This window comes from Argopecten irradians, chromosome 7, assembly GCF_041381155.1.
Source record: "Argopecten irradians isolate NY chromosome 7, Ai_NY, whole genome shotgun sequence".
NCBI classification, from domain to species: domain Eukaryota; kingdom Metazoa; phylum Mollusca; class Bivalvia; order Pectinida; family Pectinidae; genus Argopecten; species Argopecten irradians.
The window spans coordinates 13,828,785-13,854,791 of NC_091140.1; the positions used below are offsets into that span (position 1 = coordinate 13,828,785).

The 26,007-nt window shown below is 36.9% G+C and overlaps 2 protein-coding genes across 23 annotated transcripts in view; one reads left to right on the top strand and one right to left on the bottom strand.

The window, feature by feature from the left end:
* Positions 1–18,290, top strand: part of LOC138327607 (C-Jun-amino-terminal kinase-interacting protein 4-like) — an 83,870-nt gene extending 65,580 nt beyond the window's left edge. For all 22 annotated transcript variants that reach the window (XM_069273837.1, XM_069273822.1, XM_069273821.1 and 19 more), the window contains 2 exons: positions 12,671–12,805; positions 13,107–18,290. In XM_069273837.1, coding sequence (XP_069129938.1) covers positions 12,671–12,805; positions 13,107–13,210 — 239 coding nt within the window. In that variant the 3' untranslated portion in view covers positions 13,211–18,290. The remainder of the gene's footprint in view (positions 1–12,670; positions 12,806–13,106) is intronic.
* Positions 18,291–24,237: 5,947 nt separating this feature from the next.
* On the bottom strand, positions 24,238–25,095 carry LOC138327037 (uncharacterized). Its single transcript, XM_069273028.1, has one exon. The coding sequence runs from the start codon at positions 25,093–25,095 to the stop codon at positions 24,238–24,240; it is 858 nt and encodes a 285-aa protein (XP_069129129.1).
* Between the last annotated feature and the right edge of the window lie 912 nt (positions 25,096–26,007).

The window sequence follows — 26,007 nt, forward strand, 5'->3', positions numbered from 1 at the left end:
AAATGAATCAGCATTTCGCAAAAATCAAAATTTGTATATTCCAAGTTTATTCCAACAATATGGTAGTTATGATCTAGATATGCTAATTCAGCTGACACTCTGCCAGCAATGTGACTAATTATAAAGATGATACGCTATATTTAGAATATCTGTTACAGAAATTTACATGTGATGCATGGTTAGTTAGATAGACCCATAATGTGTTACTATATATAGCACATTACCATCTAATACATAATGTATATTATACAGATGGATTGGTTTCACTTACACACTTTCTCACATCATGTATATTAGATGTAGTTAGTATGGAGGATGGGTTTCACTTACAGAATTCTCACTAATTATACTGTAATAATTCTAATGAATATTATGGAGGTAGTTGATATGGATAACGGGTTTCACTTACAGGATTCTCACTAAATATACTGTAATTATTCAAATGAATATTACGAAGATAGTATGAATGATGGTCTGCACTTACAGAATTACCGTAATTATCCTAATGAATGTTACCGAGATAGTTGGTATGGATGAAGGATTGTGCTTACAGAATTTCTCACTAAACATACCGTAATTATCCTATTGTAATTCAAAGCGATTGTGAGTTTCAACTTACAGAATTTTCTCAAGTTTTTTAGACCATAGATATCCTAATGAATGTATAGTTGAGAGTACTAATGTGGTTAAAAGTGGTTGGTATATCTACTGTATGCTAATAGTTAATTCATAATATTGGTATTATTTTCCGAAAGTTGATATCTTCTGCATTAACAGCAATAAGAATTTTTGTTAAAAACAGCTATTTCAGGAGCTAAAAAAATTCTTTTTAAGGATTTTGTCAAAACAAGTATTTCAGGACTAAAATCTGATATGATGGTCTTGCAATCAATGGAAGCATTAGGCACTAGTGATGGCTGAGGAGGCATGTTGCACTGCAAACATTACCAAGCCTTTCATTACAATATATACTGTTATTGTTAGAGGTAATCAGAGAATTGATCAAACTTATCGTCCACAGAAGAATAAATGAAATGTGTGTTGTTACTATAAATAGTCTTGTCATTATCTGTAGGACAGTTAGAGGGTACAGAAGAATGATTTAGTTGTCGTGTACATGCATAATAGAAGATTTAACGGCAAGTCATTACTATCAAACAGAATGCATTAGTGTCGTACTATAATGGAATTCATACGTGTTCTATTTATAGACATGTTTCCTGGTTTACTATCAAGAAAAAAAAACATTTCTGATACAAGGTATCTCCTGATTAAATCTTGTTGTTTGATTTTAAAATTAAGAATATCACTTAGCAATCAAACGGTTTCCATGGTAACGTTTCTCCATTATTGCTATTGTTTATTGATGTTTGTGTATCTCCATGGGGTCCCTCAGGAGTGGGGGGTCAGAGTTGTGTCCCTTTATTTGTGAGATTCTATCAGTCTGGTCACGAAAGTCTCTCCCAGAAGAGCAATAGATATTGATATTGATTTGTCATGGGAACAGAAAAATTGGTAGAAGATGAAAAGGGCATAGATTTTGATCATACAGATTTACGTGAATGTGACTTACTGGTAATGGACACAAAGCTGATAAACAATTATAGTGCACTTAGCCTGGATTCAGAAGGCCTTCAACATCAACAAAGACTCATCTAATGATGTATATCTTCCATTAGTGATTTGTCATAGCCTAAAAACATCCAAATTTATAGCAGGAGTTTTATAGCACAAACAAAAAGTTTATGATATCATAACTGAAATAGGATTCCACTGTCACATCTGAATTTGATACATCAAACATAGCTGAAATATGTTGTATCAGTCAAACCAGTCTTAGCAACCTCCTCCGATCAAAGTTAACATGCTGAATATGACCACTTTCTCTGGGTCTCAAGTGACCAACTTCAACACTATTCAACCTTTGTATGTAAACACCACCTGGCCACCAAGACGATTTTCCTCTGTCAGATGGGTGGTCTTAATAAACAAGTTTGTATATCTTATATGTAATTATTTTTCCCCGAGAATTGGTCCAGCTCTTACATTTTGTATCACAATCATGGTCAGTATCATTGTTAGGCAATAATATTTTCAGAGGATATTTTATTTTCAGGGATGAAAATTTCAGAATTTTGTGAAGTAGGATAGGAAGACAAATAATTCCCATTGTGTACATGTTATTCTTATGTCCAACTACACTGTTAATCTGACCAGTAAGGTCTAGGATTTGTCCTGTCTGAAAAACTGTTAGGCTTACGCCTAGGAGAGGAGAACTTTAACTATATGTCAATAGTGTGGCTACTGTTTCATGTCTGTTGAGAAATGGCTTGCCAATGGCGAAAGGTGGCCTGAAGCACATCAGACAGGGAACTGGTCCTGCCACCTGTATGGCACAGAAGGTATCGATCCTGCCACCTAGTGGCAGAACCCTATAGGGAACACGCAATGTCCTAACAGTAGTTAATATATCACAGACTTGGAGTTGGCCAACTGAGCCAATCATGATCCTCAGGAACGTCCAGTCTCCCGTTGTCGGCGGTGAGTGATTTCCTGTCATATGGATCGTAGACTTGCCCGTGGTAATGTGTCTCCGGCCATTTTTTCTCTGTCACATTTCTATTTTGTCTACCATCCTACGGTAGCAACATTTCTCATGCTATAACAACTAGTGTATGATTAGGTCACAAATCATCAGCTGTCATATGCTTCGTATCTTTTCACTGATTCACAGCATACGAAGCCAAAAAATATCATTTAGACCACTATATATCTTGTTCTGGCTGGTCAAAAGCCGTTACTTTCCTGTCGTTCTGCTTCACATATATAGATAAAGGTCACTCAAATTGTGTGGTTTATTATTTTCGCTCCACTGGAGATATCCAATCAATGGATTTTGGTATGTATATGAAATATCTGAAATAAGCTATGTCAGAGTTGATTACTTTATGAAGGAAGACCTGGGGGATGTGACATCCATCATGTGGCAAATACTACAATGGTTCTCATTCAACTTATATCATAAAAGTGGATGTTTTCACTTACTCAGCATTGAAACTGATCACAGCTTTGGTCAATATTGGTGATCATGTGGTGTAGTGGTTAAGACACTGGCCTTTCACGTTGCTTGCCAGTGTTCGATCCTCTGAATGGACATGGAAAGATCAGGGGGTTACCTGCCCGGGCACATTCTTAAGATACCTTGTGCTGTTACATCTGGGCCATCAAAATTGATTTGTATAAGTTATACTGTATTATGTTTTGTAATCAATGTGAAATAAATAAGTTTTTTAGTAATGACCTTCAGAAGGCAGGAACAGTTCATTATGAATTTTCAGGGGTAAATAGGTTAACAAGTTCATTTAGGAATTTTGTAAGGAGAAAAACCGTGTTGGAAATGTTTAACCAGACTACAGCTAATCTCAATTAGAAACAAATAAAAAGTTATGCATTGGAAAATTCATTATTGAAAATGTGGCTTCGAAATTCAAAATCCTGCTTCTGGAATGATAAAAATTCTAATGAAATCGTTAGTGTTGTTATTGATTGATCAGTGTAATTAGACATTTGAAAACTGTGGATGGCAAGTGGTTTCCTAATGAGTGTATTTTCAGTGCTGTTCAATCTGCCTTGAAGCCTGTCCTTGACACACCAGCACTGTCTGGTTTGAAATATGCATTGACTTGACACCTAATCTAGAAATTGTTATACAAATTATTTTCTAAGCAAGCAATATCCTTGGTGAAAATCGGATTGGGTTAGAAACAGCTGAGCACACATGTGAGGTAGTTTTCTCTGCTTCTGGTCTATTGGTAGTACTAGGATTATTCTGGAATAATTAGATAGGAATGCCAACACTTTTCTCATTTTAAATAGATCATTCTAGTAATAATGATAGCCTCACTAATTGGAGTGTCTGGCCCTTGGGTGCAAGAGTAAGGCAACATGCTACTCTGTAAAGTTTGTGTTTATTGATATCATCAAATGTAGGTTGGTGATTTTTCTTCTGAAACTCAGATTTTCCTCAATAGATAACACCACATTCATAGCATACCCCCTTAAGTGAAATGAATCCTCCGACAGCGTAGACATTCTCAGTACTTGTACTCTTTCCAGTTGGCATGCGGTGATATTCCCAGTAAATCAAACACATGTAAATGTAATGCATTTGGTCGTCAGGGTTGTCCTGTGCCTTCATCACAGATAAAGTGAGGCTTTAATGTTCGTACAGCAGCATTTTCTACAATCTGTATTGCCATCATAGCCAACATACAATATGTATATCTCTAGCTCAAGAGCATTGTTTAACTATGGTGTATTCATCACAGAGTGGGTTACTTGTATATATCCTAGAATTCCAAGACAACTGTCCTTTTTCTGTACCAGATCTGCTCAGTCTATTATCCATATAATATTATCCATATATTTTCAAAAGTAGTAAAATAGATAAACAGGTGTGATCTCAAGAAAAAAGAAATTAGTACTGATAGTTATATTTCTGCTCCAATGCATGTATTCTGTATTTGCATATTACAGAGTTATCTGCCTTTGTGGGTAGGTATTAATTATGATGTCATGTGTTTGTGAGCGTAACGTCATACTTTTTGGAAAAAAACAAAATAATGATGTAACAATCGATACCTGCCCGAAAGGGAGCTAACTCTGTAATATGCAAAGGCGGAACACCATTTCCCAAGACTAAAAAAACAGATTGTAATACTGCATCCTCCACTTATCAAGATGGGACCAGATGGAACTACCCTGGGACAGCAGGAACATGGGTAACGCTTCAACCTCATTTCAAAATACAATATAGTTGCTTTAATTCATGGGAAATCAATTTCTTATATAATAGATATTTATGGTCAAGTTCATTTCCATGAATTCAAATACCCGCAAATAAAACAGAAAGAAAGAAAGAAATATAACCTGTATAGCATATCATGTGAGAATTAACAAATGCGCCAATATATCTTCCTGTGAATTAGTATTAAAGAGGAAATCGAGAATTTTTTTCCTCACAAAATGAAACAACTAGTAAACTGCATAGTTTAGTTTACATTATAGATTCCCACATCTCCCACATTTGAAAAGTCAGGAATACAGGAAACTAAAAGACAATAATGTGTTGTCACTGTTCTCTTTGACATTCAAATCTCTGTGTGATTGTTAACACATCAAACGGTCCACAAAATAAAAGTTGTTTCACTAAAAGCACACCCAATTCAACGCTATCTGTTCAGTGGAGAGTTTTAATTACGTCTTCCTTTTTAACCGTTTTCATTTGACGAGTGGGACTTGACATTTCAAGTATGTGTCACATCAATATTCCATTGGGCCTCCAATGGTAGGCCATTTGTTTCAAACCTGCTTTCTCTCGGTGTTTTTAATGGTAACATATGTATTCTGAGAGTCATCAAATCACTTTTAACGGGAAGCAGATCTTCTCTCGGCTGATATAACGAGACTGACATTTTGAGACTTTATCTTCAGACATGTCCCAATCTGTTTTTCCCTGGCCGTTGAAATTATTCCATACGTCTGAAAGGTCAGCACTGACCTTCCTTCGAATAGATGCCCCATGTGATCGGTACATAACAGGTCCAGCACTGCAATACCATCAATGTCCGACTCAGCGCCCGTAAGCTATGACAGGGTAACCCCAATCTTCATATTTGGCTGTCGGTACAGATATTTAAGGGCTCTGCACAGCTGCTGATTGTCAGTTTCACATCTGATTAAACATTATCCTGAGAGGATCCATCGGCCATTCAGGACACCAGGTGTCTCAGACCTGTATATGATACACAGATTATTAATATATATATATGGAAAACAATGTGGACTGCTGGAAAAGAGGAGCAAAATGTATTTACTGTAATAGGGCTCAACTAAGGCAAAAAGTACAGATAGCAAAAGGGAAAAAGGAAGCAAGAAAAAGATGGTTAGATTATTACTGAACCATGGACAAATTGGTGGAGCAATGGTAGCAATTAATTTAGAGATTAACCATTGAGCAAATAAGGAAATATGGGGTGAGTCATTTGATTCTAAATGCAGTTCAATAGTCCAGACGGTTTGCTTTTTTGAAATTCAAGAACAAAATACATTAGTACTTTTTATCATGTAACAGTAGGCTAGCTTTCATCACAGACAAAGGAGTCAAGGACATCAATTATTGGCCATACTTGTATCAATTAGATATATAGATGATGGGTGGAAATGGAGGGTCAAGAGGGGGTGGTGGGGTGGTGGGGTGGTGGAAGGTTATTGTGTTTGACATTCATGACTTCAATCTCCCTGGCTATTGTATTCGACAGTATATGATCATGGACTGGCTCAGTTGTATATTGCATTAATAAGTGTATGTTTCTATAAACTCGCCTAAGGAATATGTCTCGGAACATTTTGTCGCTGGCAGAGTTGCCAGTTTTCTATCAATATCGGTACAAAACTCAATCAGCCTGAACCGGTGCTTATCAGGATAGCTCAACATCATTTGTGAAAGTCGCGAGTAGGGGCTGTATCAGAGTGTCCTCAATCTATGAAATCAAGATCATATTCGGAGGATCGCTTTCACATCTACTCTCTCATACAATCTTGTCATTATTCTTCCTAAAAGTCAATACTAGATAAAAACCGGCCGTCTATGTGCCCGATGTATATGGCTTTGTACCATGTAAGCTTGGAGCATCTCTCAAGAATTGTTCATCGGCTAATTGACATCTGACTTGCGGAGAGTTCCGTAATCAGTTTCAATAAACATTGCTGAAAGGAATGTACTTGTATATGCTAGATCGAGGTAGTGGCAGTTTCATGCTGCTTACAAATGTTTCATCAGCTATTTCTTCTGAATCTACCAATATCTAATAATACATGGGTATGGCCTATATTTGTCCAATCATATACAAATATTTCTCCCTCTAATATTCTTTGCCTTGTTTTCAATTTATCCCCTATGCTCTTAAATTGTTGCAATACAGATATACATGATTACAGATTTTTTCCATAATTGTCAACATAAAAAGCATTTTTCATTTTGACAAACTATCCATTTTTGAAATTTAAGTACAAGTGAATTAATGGCAAATGAAGATGAAAGAGATACTATTCATGTAAACTTCCAAACACAAAATTTTCTCGCATTAGGAGTTTATTTTACACAAGATGATGGATATTGTCTTTTTGGAATGGCAGGCTTGCTGTTCTTGTCAGCCAAAATCTGCAATAATCAATACCTTGGAATAATGAAGACAATGCTTCCAGCTTATATGTGTTTACCAGCCAGTGTAAATACAAAACCCAGGGCTGGAAACCTCTGGAGAGAAAAACACCCATCACTTTCCGATCAATTAATCGCACATCATACTCACTTGGTGTATTTGTCAGAGAAAATCATCTGCAAGATCACTACTTGTTCAGGCGATAGCTATGCTTTGCTTAGGCGATTAAGACATTTTACGGTGGCTTGCTTTGGCTCCATGACTTAGTTTATAGTCTTGGATCAATAAGGATATTTTATTGGTGCTAATAGATCTTTCATGTCTCTGCAGATATTTCAAATCAGCAAGTCCTGTTATAGCTGTCTGATATTTTCTTTATCAAATCAATGGCAGTGATAATTGGCAGGGAACATTAGATTTTGATACATTAATCAAATAGAATGTATAAAGAGGTGTTTTGTTAAAAAAAAATAGTGTATGAAATCTGTTGAATATTTGTAAATGTTTCAATGTAAACTCATGCCAATGGTTCTAGTTTTCTTACCCAGATGTGCCTTTTTCCAAGCTCAATTTTCAACATTGTTTGATAGTTGGTTTAAATAGGTATTTCTGATTTGACTCTTAAGTACTATTTTGAGCAAAACAAAAACGTTGTATAGTATATTATAATTTAATGGGCATACTGAAAATGTGAAATGGGAGAGAAGAAAATGTAGCGGTTGGATTTGGGGTTCGAACCGGAAACCTTGCAATTACTAGCAAAGTGTTCTACCACTATGGCTGCGACCTGGCACCAATGATCAGCCTTGTCCAATCTTACTTCTTATTTCTTGCTCAAATTTCACGACTGCTAATATATGCCCATTTGTAACTACCAGAAGAAATCATTTATCAAATTACATGTAGAATTGTCAATAACTTGTCCAAGTCAAAATCAGTATAATCCAGATCTAAAACTCTGATGGATTAAAGGGACATGAACCTTAAATAATTTGTTCTGTATGCTTAGATATGGTTTTCAAATGTTTATTGAATATATTATTACAATGATTGGTTATCTAAAACGACAGGAAAACGTGGGGAGTACCTACCTCAAAAATGATAAAAATAAACCGTCATATTCTATTTTTGTGAACACAAAACGAAAGCTGGCCGAAAGCGAGGTTATAATGAACAACAAACTTGCTGACATGACAAGGAATATTAGTTTTCCACATTTTAAGATTATTTTCTAATTTACGATGGTTGACAAATGAAGTTTAAGCCATATTTGTTATAAAACAATTTGTATTTAGCGTAAGAATGATAAGTCAAAAGTCAAACGAGACTTTTCATTCGACAGGACACTGTGAATGGAGGTTCCTGACTTATTGCACACATGTACATCACGCAAGTATAAAGTGGGGAGTTGCTCACGTCTCTTGCATTTCAGTGATCCATTTATATTTACCGACTTTCCCAATCGCGCACGTTACTGACTCTTGACGTACACTGTTTTCTATCGGAATTCGTTTGTGTTTGCATCACCTACGTTTTTGACCCACCATTTTGTTATGCAGTGCATTGTGGGAGGTCACTAAAGTTCAACACTACTATACTATCGTTACAAAAGTTCAATATACAGAAAGATGGAATTTCCATTACAATTATTTTATTTGACACATTTGCACAATAATTGTTTTATATTACTTAGTAAGGTTTCTGACACGTCTTAAATATGTATTTTACTCAAATTTACATGGTTTATTTAGGTTCATGTCCCTTTAACAAGCCTGTATTACACGGTGTAAAGGCTGTTGTAATCCTAAGGATGTGTTTCCTTTCACTGGCGAGGATTTATAACTGTATTGACAATGTCACATGTTTTTGTGGAGAATCTGTAAACATTTGCAGTCCTTGGCAGGCTTCTTATGATTGGTTCTCAGTGATTTACTGTAGGCTTAGCAAATGAACAAAATTGTCCTGGATTCCATATTTGTCTTTGGTGCATTGTTGGTTTCATTTAATGATCATTCATACTTGTAGCCTTCTGTCCCTGTTATTACTATTTCTCTGAAAGAATTGCTCAGGGGTCTTCATCCATGTTGAATTCTCTGTGGCAAATCTTCAGAACTAGTAAATACAAGCATTCTTAATTGGGGCTGATCTGAAAAATTTCTGAAATACATCTCTCCCAAATATAATTTGGTGAGCTCCGTAATTTCTTATATTTCCCAAATATAATTTGGTGAGCCACGCAATTTTTATCTTTCCCAAGTATAATTTGGTGAGCTCCGTAATTTCTTATATTTCCCAAATATAATTTGGTGAGCCACGCAATTTTTATCTTTCCCAAGTATAATTTGGTGAGCCCCATAATTTCTAGTCTCTCCCAAATAGAAATTGGTGAGTTCTGTAATTTCTTGTCTTTCCCAAATATAATTTGGTGAGCGCCATAATTTCCTTGTTAAGCATATTCTGTTTTCAGACAGATTTCAAAAGAATGAAAAAGTGCTTCCTTGAGTCAGCAAGTCAGCTGTATAATATTTTGTAACTCAAGTGAATACTTTTCACTTCAAAAGAGTCCTTGACCCTAGACCTTCCCTGTCAATGCCCATTGTGACTACAAAGGAGAGGAGATTAATGTACAAATCTGAGTAGCCCCATCCCGCTGATAGTCATGTCATTTATATATGTATCTATCCTGAATGTTTTCTATGAAATATCACCAAATCATATCAAGATACTTTTGTCAGAAACTTTAAAAAAAAAAAAAAATTTGTAGTCACAGCATGTCCGTCAAAGTTCTTAACTACTTCAATATTTTTTGGTAGTATTCAAAATCATTGACATTCAAAATTTAAAATTGATAAGTTTCATATTATCTTTAATTGTAAAATTCATATACTTGTCATTGATGCATATTGAAAAGCTTATGTGATGTATTATAGAATGCCAAAAAATTCTCAAAAAGCTTTGTTGTCTGTATTTAGTATCAGAACTGTCATTCTGAAATCTGTACCCTGTCAAATAAAAACAGCATAGAGTTAGATAATTCTATTATCTGGTAGAAAATTTGGGTTTGAATCTCATATAATTTTATTCCAAATTTACATATTGCAGAATTGTTGCCCTTGTGAGCTATTGTGATGTCGTTATTTTGTGAGGGAAACTGGAGAAGTTTTCTCTGAAATGTATGACATTACACTTGCAAACATATGACGTCACAGTCAATAACCACCCACAAGAGCAGATAACTCTATAATATGCAAATACAGAATACAACAGTGAATGACATTAGCCCAACATGGCTTTGTTTGCCTCTGTCCTCTGATATGTCAACTTACTTAGGCCAATGAATGAGAATGAGACATTACTGGTTTCTCCTTAAGGAACACTAATTGACAGCGTCTTGCTGATCAGAGCCATTAAGGATAAGATGACAGAATTGCTTTGCAATGTTGACCTTTAGAAAATGAATTGAAATGCGATATGAATTAGGATTTTGAACATCAATACTGAATGTGGCTGTCATATAATTCTGTCGTCGGAGCCATGCTTTGTGGAGCTCATTAACTTTTGACATTTCGGAAACATTACGGTAGAAATCTCCGTTATGTTGTGTAATAGTGTACCAGCTACAGGTCTCGTCTCAGGGGAACCATCTATCTCCATGTCACATTAAATTCAATTTGCTTTGTAAAACTAGATTTATACAGTGGTGTCTTGTTAAAAGACAGGGTTACAGTTTCCCTTTCCATCTCGTACACTACTGATTCACCACTTTCACTTACTAACAAACTAAGTTATTCTTCAGCATTCTCTTCCTCTTGGGTAATGTAGCGCTTTTTCCAAGAAACAGCAATTCTTTGTAGGAAAATGAGAAATTTAGCTGTCATGTTATCAGGCCTATCTCCATAATTTCTTAAAATTAACAATTTCTGAGAAATTGTGGCTTAGCTGCCAATATATGCTTTACTATTGCTTAAATTCCATGATAGTGCAAATTGATAAACAGAATCTTACACTCTTGCCATTATAACTTTGGTTGTGTTCATCAAAGTACCCAACTATTGAACTGCTTGATTAAAATCTTATCTGTAGTAGCAAAATTACTGCTTCATAAAAATTTAAATAACATTTTAATTTAGGTATTGTGTTTTCCCACTGATTTTTCATTAGGTCCATGTATAGAATTGAGTAATGCACTGGAATTTGAAGTGAAATGTGTTGACAGTTTCAAATTAGAATCTCGAATTTAAGCTTGTTTATAATCCAGTAATTTCTTGGCACAAGCTATCAATTAGACATTAAGCAATAAAATCAAGGATTGGACCCATCTCATTTAAATAATATCTTGTATTAGAATTGTTATGTATTCTTAATGACTAGACATCACACAAAGTGAGAGAAAAGCTGTTATTGGGTACAAGGTGTTTGTCCTCAGCTCAGACCCATGGCTACAATGCTCTTCAATTTTCTTTAGCAACATTTGTACCAATTAAAATTTCAATTAGAGCTGTACTTCCCTAAGGGTAAACATGTAATATGGCGATAATTAAATGGACTAGGTTTCCTAAAATAGTCAGTCTGGCAACACCATGGTGTAGATTAAATAAGGGTGTTCGCCAAATGTCAATGGATTTTGCTGGGTTCTTATCCAACAGGAATTGAAAAAAAGGCTGCTATAAGACTATGTCCAAATGTCATGCTTTATGGAGAATGTTTTATTGCTGTCTAACTCTAGACCCGATCCTCAAGCTCCAATATTAATGAGAGCCTAGGCTTGATACTGAAATATTGGAATATTTCATTACAGCGTCTTCAAGCACCTAACAAGGTACTGACAAGAATTTGGAGATATACCATATCTCATTTAATAAGCAAACCATACGTTCACAAAACAAGAATCTAATTAAAGTTACTGAAAAAGGAATGAAACAGTTTCTGATACAGAAAAGAAAAGCATCAAAATGATTTATATTTGTCCGTTTTCCTGACATTAGATGTTTGGCTGTTTTACTGTAAAAGTACATGTATTTGTACATCAGTGTAATAAGCACAGGTATTTTGAGGGGCTGAAAATGCTTAAAATATATTTTGAGCATCTAAAACTTTTATGATAGAAAAATAATGTCCAGGAAGTCCCAAAATGGATATACATGTTTGTAGGTGAAAATTTTTAAATGCCAAAACAGCTAAACATTCATAATAATGGCTGAACAACTTACACAAAGAAGTGATGTTTTGTGCTCTCTCAAATTCAAATTTTATTTCAGTACAGAAAATGTACACAAATTACATGGTATTTGGAGTGTTTGGGGGGGGGAGAGGGGAAGGGGGTGGTCGATGATCAGACTTAAATGAAAAGTACAAATACCCCCACATATGCTTTCAAACAAGAGCACTAGGAACACAAGGTACCACTGAAATAACATGGCTTACAATTTTGTTACTATTTTTCGTAGGTGCCGCAAGGAAGGGAATGAGTGCAGTGTCGGATGTAGAGGAGAAAACAAATCGACATGAGGCAGTGCCAGTTAGCGATACCAACACCAAACTTGTCCTGTCAGGTGGGGAAGGATATGTCGACTTCAGGATCGGTAAGTCAATCTTTTACCTGGTACTCTCTTTGTCAAGACTTTGGTTTTGTGTGGTTTGTTTTATAAGGTTGAACGCCCTATTTACAGCTATGGTCATTTAAGTATGCAGTGAATGGTGTGTTTGAATCTTGTGGAAGGCTGTGGCATTTTCGTGTTATGTCTCTTTAATTCATCAAATTTAAAGCAAAAGAAAACAACAAAAATTTAGTTTAAAGTAAAACTATTCATTGTAAGGCATGCATGTTTAAAATACTACTCGAATGACAGATGTTAGAGAATATAATCTTCATTATTGCTTCAGGTGATGGTGATGATGAGGAGTTCATTGATGAAGAAAAGAAGGTCTCACTCAGTAAAGGTGACAGAAGCCATCTCATTGTGTGGGAGGTTTCAAGTACAGAGTGATGTAATCAACCAACAATGATGTCATCAGTAACCATGACAACAATGTCAACACTCTCCATGGTAACGGTGGTGCCATCTATGACAACAATGATGTCATTTGTATCCGTACACCATGGCGATGTCATATTTTTTTTTGCAACAGTGATGCAACCACTGTCCTTGAAACCAATGATGTCATCACTATCCATAGCAACCATGTCGTCATCATTCGTTCATCAGGGATCTAGCCACATGACAATCTAGCGTCACCATGAAAACTTTCGTTATATTAATGCATGTGATTATGACATTGTCTTGTCCAATCAGGAGTGTGGTTATCTAAGATTGACGCCAGTCAACTAATGATACTGTGGTCAGTGTTCTGGACATAGTGATGTATAGCTACATAGTTACTGGTGGAAATGACCTCATAAAACCTGGTGACATATCTCATCATCATTACCGAGCAGAACTGCCTCCATGGTTTAACGATCATCGTGTGCCAAGTGAAGCTAGCAATATATCTCTGAGTATGTGTTAAGGGTCATCCACTGTCCCACATTCGGAGTAACATGTTTGTCAAGGATAATTTGTGTCTGTTCATTCCACAATATTATGATGTATTTTTCGATTTCCATTTCTGATTCAGTATCATATCTGAACCACAAGATGAATTATATGACAAACACCTTATCTTAAAAAACAGCTGTTGATGCTTCTAGGAACAAATTGTGGCTTAGTGTAACAAATGTCAATTCACTGCCTTCATTTTAAGTTAGTTGTCTTTTCCTCTAATTGATAAACACCAATTCATCTTGGAAATGTCTTCAACACCAAGTGATATATACAAACATTATTGTTAATTTCTGACATGTGTTTTGAATACTTTATCTTTGGTATCGACTGCCATTTATTTCAACATATGTTACCTTTCATATACATGTAATATTATATTCATGATTTTATTCAAACCACACCAACTTGTAGTAGTATCACACATACAGCGGTGAATCTATGGTGTTCAGAAGAAGGTCACCAAAGTGTTCCCTCCAGCTCCATGATTTGTGTAATTCCTAAAATACACCAAATTGCTTTTAAGGATGATGGCTGTTAAGTCTGTATCATGGCTAGAGTTGGAGAAGCTGCTAAGGTTGTTATTAACCTTCTGTAATTATTGGTCAGTCACCATGGCCTTGTCACCCTCGCAGACACTGAGACACTCTGTGTGGTATTAATCAAGGCTCGGCAAAAGATTTAAATAGTCGGTCTAGGCTATACTTGTTGATAGCTCTTTGGCTCCACTCACTACAATGGAAGATACTTTACTCTGCCCACTACAGAGACAGCTGATTGGTTGTACTATTGGAAGCTGATTGGCTAGACAAGTCTAAGCTGTGATTGGTTGTACTATTGGAAGCTAATTGGCTAGACAAGTCTCAGCTGATAGCTTATTGGCTGTGTTGCCAAATCTTAGCTAGATGATCGGCTGAATTGAGCTAAGCTGGAAGCTGGTTGGCTGGTCCAAGCTGATAGCGGATTGGCTGCATTGCCAAATCAGAAATAAATATTTGGCTGATAGAAGCTAGGCTGAAAGTTTATTGGCTGTTTTGCCAAATCTAAGCTAAGCAGATGATAGGCTGAGTGGAATAAAGTTGGTAGCTGAGTTGCTGTAGGAAGCCATGCAAGAAACAAATCTTTACCAAGCTACTGAAGCTGATTGGCCACACTGATAATCTATAGTAATCCACAGTTTACATCACATAGTTTGGATGACCGATTACACAAATATGGGAAAGTGTTAACTTTATAATGTGTTATGAAAAATGTGCAATAATCTGTTTCTTTTCTTCTGTTTATTATTGAAATACCACAGCAAATCAAGATCAAACAAAAAAAGTTTTCTAACATGAATATGAAAATTAAACTGGTTGTTTTGACAAAATGTACACCGAGGTACTTGTATCTATTTATTTTATTATTACGGTAATACTCTATATTAGAATTATATATACCCTATCGGTGATCTGGTATCAAAATGTATTACAGTTATTGGACTAGCTAACTCGTAATATTATATTATTTGAAGGTGGAAGATGAAGTTGTAAATTATTTTTAATTCAAGTTCATTATTTTAACAAAATGTTTTACACTTTGTTATCCTTTCTGTAGGGAATGTTGTTACTTTTCCCAAATTTTATTAATTTGGTTTCATTTTCATGTGTTACCTGTCATTAACGAGTAAAACTTTTACCTGTAAGATACACTCAATTCATATTGTCTCTCCACAGCTGTTTGTGTGGAAGGATTTCATGTTTGGAATGTTGAATATAATTTTGGTTCTAAATGTGTTATTAGATATTATTTTTCTCATATATATGCTTATTTATTATTGAAGAAGTCTTTGTTAATTATTTGTCGCTGATGGTGGGTTTTTTTTTTCCATTTTCTTATGGAATTTTCTTGTTCAACCATAAATATCCATTTCACAAATGAGTGAAGTTGGAAGGAAGGTAAAATGAAAACTGTCAACCTGGTGCCATTTTGTTTAAATAAATTGAGATATCTTATCTTTCTTATTATCAAGGAAAGGTGTCTAATGTCTTGTAAGAATATGGGTTTTCTACCAAAACATTGAAATGCTTGTTAAAAGGTGAACTAAGGGTATCTGTTATGTCTCTGCTTTCTGTAAGCACTTTTGGAGTATATCAATACCAGTATTCCTATCTCACGTCAATCGTATCTAGATCAATTACAGAAGAATAAAAAGCATTATTAGTCAAGCACACTGTTTCCACACCTATAAAGGAACACTTTGAGATGGTGATGGGTCACCTGGTCACATAGCTTTCAGGCACAGACATCTGTGTGAACATCAAGGTCACTAATGAATGGTCAATGATTGCTGGAATCTATTGACCGTAATTATCCATATCGCTGGTATAGATTGGCCACTTAGGAGCAGGTTTGTTACTACTAATACACAATCTACGCACTTTGATGTATGTTTTGTTTCCTGTCCGTTGCGTTTGGTGACAGGAAATGGACTGGAAGTTCATTGTCATTAACAGTATAATTACATATCTCTCCGGCCACCACTAGCCATCTATAAGACATTAGAAATATGGCAGGAAGTTGTCCTTGAGTGGTTCTCTAGATAATTCCTGGATTTATTTTAAAAGGTTACCTTTCAACAACTGCATTACCATTATCTACGGACATGCAAAAATAGAAAAAAATATAAACATTTAGAATTTATTATTTATTTACATGGTATACCAGTGATACACACATGCACCTAGATAGCACTTTTTCTGGTTTTTACTAAATTTGGTACAGGGGTATATCTCTTTAGACATATTATGTATTTTGTGTGGCTGGTTCCACACAAAGTTTGCCAGTAACCTACTTGTATAAAGGTCAGGTAGAACATTCATCTAGATCAATAGAAAGCTTCATAAAAATCTTCAAATTGCCTTGTCCACAAGTTGCTTTTAAATTGTTGAAAATGAGGCTGGTTCAATAGAATGTTTGTAAAACAGCTAAGTACGGTCATCTGTAAAGGTGTTCTCGTGATCCAGATGTTTAGAACTAAAAGTGAAATAATTTAAACAGTTTCGAATTGTCAACCATATTTATTGATTTCAAAATTTTCATTATTGACAGACTTGTGTGTTTTATGAAACAAATGTGATGAAGTTTATGTGTGCATGTGTTTTGATTCCAACAGTAAGAAATCAGTGAGTGTCGACTTGTGATATTGTTTTTTAAATGTGAGGGAGAAAATAATGGGTACAGGTATCCATATTTCCCTCTTGAACATTTTTGTCCCAAGATGTTTTTTGTTACCATCCAAGATTTTTATCATTTTAACAACCCTCTGATATTGTTTTGTATTTTATTATGTTTTAGATTTTGTGTTTGTTAAATATTGTTTATATCGAATATTGGTCTCATTTCACTCTGAAAACACTTCTCCCTTTGTAATGGGCGCCAGACATCACAATATGTTAAAAATATCCTCATAATGTTCAGTTAGGTTAAATAACAAGCACTTGTATACAAATGTTTTCAAATTTCCAAACCATAAATTCTTCAATCTGTTCATCTGCACAGGTAGGATAAATTCAAAGTTTTTTTTATTGATTTGATTTCTGATGAAATAAGAAGATAAGATATTGATTTTGTTGAACTAGAGTTGATGTCTTATTTGATTTGAATTAATGTTTTAATCGTTTTATTAGACGTATATTATTCTGTTGAATATTTAAAATAAGACTTTCTTTTACTTTGTTGAAATATTTATATTTTGATGCAAGAGACCCGTGATTGAATTTGACAATAAAATAATAATTACAAAGATGTTGATCATATGTAATTACTGGCCATATGTTATTAATGCTCATAGCCACATCCCGTGTCACCAGGAACACATCTCAGATATATATATTATTATATATGTGTAACCTGCTTGCTAATGTTATTTACGTCTATGACCCTGCCAGTTCCTTGATATATCATTGTAGCAATATACACAACACCACACCCATGTATCTCCGGATGATTATATGTATATTTAGATGAGAAAATAATTTTCAACTTTTAACAAATTTCTCTTTAATATATCTAAGTATAACTGAATTCAAAATGTATATATATATTCTTATCCAAATATATCTATGACTCCGAAGTCACAAAACAATCTGATGTATTTACATATGTTCATGAGAACATTATTTGATTGAATAGATAATTGATATGGTTTTGTATTGAACCAATCAAACTGCTGGTTATAAGAGCAGTTATTGCATTTCTAACCAATCAGATTCCTTGTAATTGGAATATTACATTTCTTACCAATCAGATTCTTTGTAATGTGGATTTGGAGTCCAGAATAACTAGCAGGAATCTCATGGAATTATTACACTCTTTGATATAAAGGTAATGGAATTATAGGTACAGTAGGACCTCGGTGTTATATACAAGCATAATGTTGGTTGCATATTATATGTATTCATTGCTGTGTAAGAATGCTGGGTTGCCTTAAATGTAATGCGCCACTTTCAAATGTACAATAAATCAAATAAAAGGCAATGGAAATTTGTTAACGTGTTTGTTTTAATTATTCTAGACATACTGCAGCTGCCAATCCATAGGTATACATAAGGAGGTAGCCGTTATCTCATTGGCTAAGCAGCTGAAGATCCAACTTTGCTAGTACGATACTCTCCCTGAAATGTTCCTTGAAATGTTCCCTGTAGTGTTTCAGGAACAGGGAGAGTAATGTTCTGAATACCTTTGTCTAATGAAGTTGCTATATATAAAATACTGTATTTTGAGACGAAGATATTGCTATTGTCCCTGATGCATATACTGTAAACCAACTTTCTTCCGCGTGCAGTTTATTTTTTCAAATTTCATGATCAAATGTAAATTCATGAAAGTTTATCTTCGCAAATCAATATCTTCCACAATATTCATGCACAATTAAATTCAAATATATTTCCATTTAATGTTAAATACTCGAAACTTAATCTCCACGAAAATATTTTGCAAAGGAAATCGCAAAAAGTTGCTACGAAAGAAAGTTAGTTTATAGTAGTTACTGGTAATTAGTTCTGTCTCATCTTTTGAGAATTGTATCAAGAAACCAGTACTTGACAATGATGTTTAAATCACAGCATACATGTAAGTTAATACATTTGAACAATATTTTGGAATACATATCTGATTGCCTTAACAAAGAGACTGGTTTAGTAACCTTTGTGTTAATTTAAAGCTTTTCTTTCAGGAAGCAATTAAAGATAGATCACAAGGTTATGCCTAGCATTGGTTTGAGCATAGCGACAAATGGATAGGTCCACAGTCTAACACCAATCAACAAAACGTAGGACAGATGGATAGGTCCACAGTCTAACACCAATCAACAAAACGTAGGACAGATGGATAGGTCCACAGTCTAACACCAATCAACAAAACGTAGGACAGATGGATAGGTCTACAGTCCAATGCCAATCAACAAAACGCAGGACAGATGGATAGGTCTGCAGTCCAAGGCCAATCAACAAAACGCAGGACAGATGGATAGGTCTACAGTCCAAGGCCAATCAACAAAACGTAGGACAGATGGATAGGTCTACAGTCCAATGCCAATCAACAAAATGCAGGACAGATGGATAGGTCTACAGTCCAATGCCAATCAACAAAATGCAGGACAGATGGATAGGTCTACAGTCCAAGGCCAATCAACAAAACGTAGGACAGATGGATAGGTCTACAGTCCAAGACCAATCACAACAAAACGTAGGACAGATGGATAGGTCTACATCCAAGGCCAATCAACAAACGTAGGACGTCTCCACGAAAATGTTTTGCAAAGGAAATCGCAAAAAGTTGCTACGAAAGAAAGTTAGTTTATAGTAGTTACTGGTAATTAGTTCTGTCTCATCCTTTGAGAATTGTATCAAGAAACCAGTACTTGACAATGATGTTTAAATCACAGCATACATGTAAGTTAATACATAGAAAATTTGAACAATATTTTGGAATACATATCTGATTGCCTTAACAAAGAGACTGGTTTAGTAACCTTTGTGTTAATTTAAAGCTTTTCTTTCAGGAAGCAATTAAAGATAGATCACAAGGTTATGCCTAGCATTGGTTTGAGCATAGCGACAAATGGATAGGCCACAGTCTAACACCAATCAACAAAACGTAGGACAGATGGATAGGTCCACAGTCTAACACCAATCAACAAAACGTAGGACAGATGGATAGGTCCACAGTCTAACACCAATCAACAAAACGTAGGACAGATGGATAGGTCTACAGTCCAATGCCAATCAACAAAACGCAGGACAGATGGATAGGTCTACAGTCCAAGGCCAATCAACAAAACGCAGGACAGATGGATAGGTCTACAGTCCAAGACCAATCAACAAAACGTAGGACAGATGGATAGGTCTACAGTCCAAGACCAATCAACAAAACGTAGGACAGATGGATAGGTCTACAGTCCAAGACCAATCAACAAAACGTAGGACGGATGGATAGGTTTACAGTCCAAGACCAATCAACAAAACGTAGGACAGATGGATAGGTCTACAGTCCAAGGCCAATCAACAAAACGCAGGACAGATGGATAGGTCTACAGTCCAAGGCCAATCAACAAAACGCAGGACAGATGGATAGGTCTACAGTCCAAGGCCAATCAACAAAACGTAGGACAGATGGATAGGTCTACATTCCAAGGCCAATCAACAAAACGTAGGACAGATGTATAGGTCTACAGTCCAAGGCCAATCAACAATCAGTAGGACAGATGGATAGGTTCACAGTACAAGGCCAATCAACAAAACGTAGGGCAGATAGATAGGTTCACAGTCCAAGGCCAATCAGCAAGACGAAGGCCACGTGGAGAGACCTAAAATGAGCGCATGATAAAAAAACCAAACGATGACCAAACGACCAGTACCACAGTTTATGGAAGATTAAGCAATGATACGAAGATCACATGGTCAAATTTACAGTTGATTGATACCAATCATCAAAACAAAGGCCAAAAAATACAGGTCCACAATTAGAGCACGGTCAAACAACGAAATGAATATCTACACAATGCCAAGCATCAACAAATACAAAAGGAAATGTGCAAGTTAAAGCAAAGAAAACGAACACCAGCGAGATGTATCCAAAGTTGATGCTAAAGCGAAACAATTAAACGAAGGCCAAAATGTCGGACCTGAAGTCGCTGCAAGACCAAGAAACGAAATAAGGGTTCATGCAACGGTCAGTGCAAGACCATGCAACGAAAGGCCAAATGTTTACGGCTTGTGGAACAGGTTCATAGTCAGTGCAAGACCATGCAACGAAAGGCCAAATGTTTACGGCTTGTGGAACAGGTTCATAGTTAGTGGAAGACCATGCAACGAAAGGCCAAATGTTTACGGCTTGTGGAACAGGTTCATAGTCAGTGCAAGACCATGCAACGAAGCCAAATACGGTGACAGTTCAAGCACAAGGCAACGAAAGGCCAAATGTTTACGGCTTGTGGAACAGGTTCATAGTCAGTGCAAGACCAAAGTTTGCTTGTGAACGAAAGACCATGCACGAAAGTAGGCCAAATGTTTACGGCTTGTGGAACAGGTTCATAGTCAGTGCAAGACCATGCAACGAAAGGCCAAATGTTTACGGCTTGTGGAACAGGTTCATAGTCAGTGCAAGACCATGCAACGAAAGGTATGCCAAATGTTTACGGCTTGTGGAACAGGTTCATAGTCAGTGCAAGACCATGCAACGAAAGGCCAAATGTTTACGGCTTGTGGAACAGGTTCATAGTCAGTGCAAGACCATGCAACGAAAGGTATGCCAAATGTTTACGGCTTGTGGAACAGGTTCATAGTCAGTGCAAGACCATGCAACGAAAGGCCAAATGTTTACGGCTTGTGGAACAGGTTCATAGTCAGTGCAAGACCATGCAACGAAAGGTATGCCAAATGTTTACGGCTTGTGGAACAGGTTCATAGTCAGTGCAAGACCATGCAACGAAAGGCCAAATGTTTACGGCTTGTGGAACAGGTTCATAGTCAGTGCAAGACCATGCAACGAAAGGTAGGCCAAATGTTTACGGCTTGTGGAACAGGTTCATAGTCAGTGCAAGACCATGCAACGAAAGGTAGGCCAAATGTTTACGGCTTGTGGAACAGGTTCATAGTCAGTGCAAGACCATGCAACGAAAGGTATGCCAAATGTTTACGGCTTGTGGAACAGGTTCATAGTCAGTGCAAGACCATGCAACGAAAGGCCAAATGTTTACGGCTTGTGGAACAGGTTCATAGTCAGTGCAAGACCATGCAACGAAAGGCCAAATGTTTACGGCTTGTGGAACAGGTTCATAGTTAGTGGAAGACCATGCAGCGAAAGGTAGGCCAAATGTTTACGGCTTGTTTGAGGCCAATCAAGAAAACGATGGGTAGTGGACCAGGTTCATAGTTAGTGCAAGACCATGCAACGAAAGGCCAAATGTTTACGGCTTGTGGAACAGGTTCATAGTCAGTGCAAGACCATGCAACGAAAGGCCAAATGTTTACGGCTTGTGGAACAGGTTCATAGTCAGTGCAAGACCATGCAACGAAAGGCCAAATGTTTACGGCTTGTGGAACAGGTTCATAGTCAGTGCAAGACCATGCAACGAAAGGTATGCCAAATGTTTACGGCTTGTTTGAGGCCAATCAAGAAAACGATGGGTAGTGGACCAGGTTCATAGTTACTGGAAGGACATGCAATGAAAATCACGAAACAGTCAGTAGTATAATTCAGTCTTAAGTTTAGACAAACACAGATCATGTTACAAAAAGTTACTTGACATTTCTGATTGGCTAAGAAAAAGCATGCGTCTAAGACAGTTTCAAGATCCTGGTCTGGGGCCCTCAGGGACGGGTTCGCAGCTTGTGCCAACCCAAACATCAAAACGAACGCCAGACGGAATGGTCCACATTTTGTTAATGGGTCGACGACTGCCAAAAGAAGCTCATACTTTTACGTTGCCAACAGTTGCGTCAAGACAAAAACAGACATCGTCATCTTTGTAAAAATGGCAAAGTCAGCTAAAGTGACGACCTAAAAGAAGTGTGACCGATAAAAAGCAGCTTAAAAACCGATTGCGTGACAATAAAGATGCTGATTCTGACAAAGTCTGAACGACCATAGAAATGATGAGCGACTGTTTCCTATCGCTAATTCCTCTCTATTGTATTGGGTGTTCTTATATATCTATAGACAAAGCATTTGACCTTGACGTGACGTCTGATCTACGAGCAGTCACGTACTGATTTCCGCCCCCGACAGATACAGGCTGAAGAGCCTGACCGTTTGTAAAGATGTGATCACACACGCGATTGGTCTGGCCGTATACAGAGAGCACGCGCGAATGACCATTGATGATCATGCATATGGTCGATTTAAAGTCGACTGTGTGTGACAAGTGGTCCATGCATACAGCACTTTGTTAGCACGATATGTGGACACTATATATCCAGCCAGCGCTGTATGTCATATACGAGACGCCTCTGTATGTCAAGTATCTGTACTAAGTGGTTTGAATGTCATTTAGTAAGTCCTTTACCATGCGCCTTTGTATGTCATAAACGAGACGGCATGTATGTCATGTACCGGTAGTAAGAGTTTAGGTTATATGGATTATTGTGCATAAAAACATTACTGTCTATTTCTGAATATTATATTCTAGACGGCATTTTAATAAATAATTCCAAACGGCTCTTTATGTCATATATCAGACGGATCTTTATGTCATATACCAGACGGCTCTTCATGTCATATACCAGACGGCTCTTCATGTCATATACCAGACGGCTGTTTATGTCATATACCAGACGGCTGTTTATGTCATATACCAGACGGCTCTTCATGTCATATACCAGACGGTTCTTCATGTCATATATCAGACGGCTCTTCGTGTCATATACCAGACGGTTCTTCATGTCATATACCCGACGGCTCTTCATGTCATATACCCGACGGCTCTTCATTCATTTATGTCATATACCAGACGGCTCTTCATGTCATATATCAGACGGCTCTTCATGTCATATACCAGACGGCTCTTCATGTCATATACCAGACGGCTCTTCATGTCATATATCAGACGGCTCTTCATGTCATATATCAGACGGCTCTTTATGTCATATACCAGACGGTTCTTCATGTCATATACCAGACGGTTCTTCATGTCATATACCAGACGGCTCTTCATGTCATATACAGACGGTCTTCATGTCATATAGACGGTTCTTCATGTCATATACCCGACGGTTCTTCATGTCATATACCCAGACGGCTCTTCATGTCATATACCAGACGGCTCTTCATGTCATATATCAGACGGCTCTTCATGTCATATACCAGACGGCTCTTCATGTCATATACCAGACGGCACTTTATGTCATATACCAGACGGATCTTTATATCATATACCCGACGGTTCTTCATGTCATATATCAGACGGCTCTTCATGTCATATACCAGACGGCTCTTCATGTCATACGTCTCATGTCATATACCCGACGGTTCTTCATGTCATATACCCGACGGTTCTTCATGTCATATACCCGACGGCTCTTCGTGTCATATACCCGACGGTTCTTCATGTCATATACCCGACGGTTCTTTATGTCATATACCAGACGGCTCTTTATGTCATATACCAGACGGCTCTTCATGTCATATATCAGACGGCTCTTCATGTCATATACCAGACGGCTCTTCATGTCATATACCAGACGGCTCTTCATGTCATATACCAGACGGCTCTTCATGTCATATACCAGACGGCTCTTTATGTCATATACCAGACGGCTCTTCATGTCATATACCAGACGGCTCTTCATGTCATATACCAGACGGCTCTTCATGTCATATACCCGACGGCTCTTCATGTCATATACCCGACGGCTCTTCATGTCATATACCAGACGGTTCTTCATGTCATATACCAGACGGCTCTTCATGTCATATACCAGACGGCTCTTTATGTCATATACCAGACGGCTCTTCATGTCATATACCAGACGGATCTTTATGTCATATACCCGACGGTTCTTCATGTCATATACCAGACGGCTCTTCATGTCATATACCCGACGGTTCTTCATGTCATATATCAGACGGCTCTTCGTGTCATATACCAGACGGCTCTTCATGTCATATACCAGACGGCTCTTCGTGTCATATACCCGACGGTTCTTCATGTCATATACCAGACGGCTCTTCGTGTCATATACCCGACGGTTCTTCATGTCATATACCAGACGGCTCTTCGTGTCATATACCCGACGGTTCTTCATGTCATATACCAGACGGCTCTTCATGTCATATACCCGACGGTTCTTCATGTCATATATCAGACGGCACTTTATGTCATATATCAGACGGCACTTTATGTCATATACGAGCCGTCTCTTACTGTCATATTCTAGATGATTCTTTATGTCATATAAAACGTATCTTTATGTCTTATACTAGATGGCTATTCATGTCATACACCAGATGGATCTTTATATCATATACCAGACAGCACTTTATGTCATATACCAGACCTCTGTTTATGACATATACTAGGCGGCTCTTTATGTCATAAAATAGACGATTCTTTATGTCATAAACCTGACGACTCTTTATATCATATACCAGTCGGCTCTTAATATCAAATAAAACACGGCTCTTCATGTCATATACCAGACGGCTCTTTATGTCATATATAAGACGACACTTTATGTCATATACCAGCTGTCTCTTACTGTCATATACTAGACGGTTCTTCATGTCATATACCAGACGGATCTTTATATCATATACCAGACAGCACTTTATGTCATATACTAGGCGGCTCTTTATATGTCATAAAATAGACGATTCTTTATGTCATAAACCTGACGACTCTTTATATCATATACCAGTCGGCTCTTAATATCATATAAAACACGGCTCTTCATGTCATATACCAGACGGCTCTTTATGTCATATATAAGACGACACTTTATGTCATATACCAGCTGTCTCTTACTGTCATATACTAGACGGTTCTTCATGTCATATACCAGACGGATCTTTATATCATATACCAGACAGCACTTTATGTCATATACTAGGCGGCTCTTTATATGTCATAAAATTGACGATTCTTTATGTCATAAACCTGACGACTCTTTATATCATATACCTGTCGGCTCTTTATATCATATACCACACGGTTCTTCATGTCATATACCAGATGGATCTTTATATCATATACCAGACAGCACTTT

Bases quoted from the DNA above. Each gene is read 5' to 3' on its own strand.
- LOC138327037 (XM_069273028.1), bottom strand. From the start codon at position 25,095: ATGAAGAACCGTCGGGTATATGACATGAAGAGCCGTCTGGTATATGAC.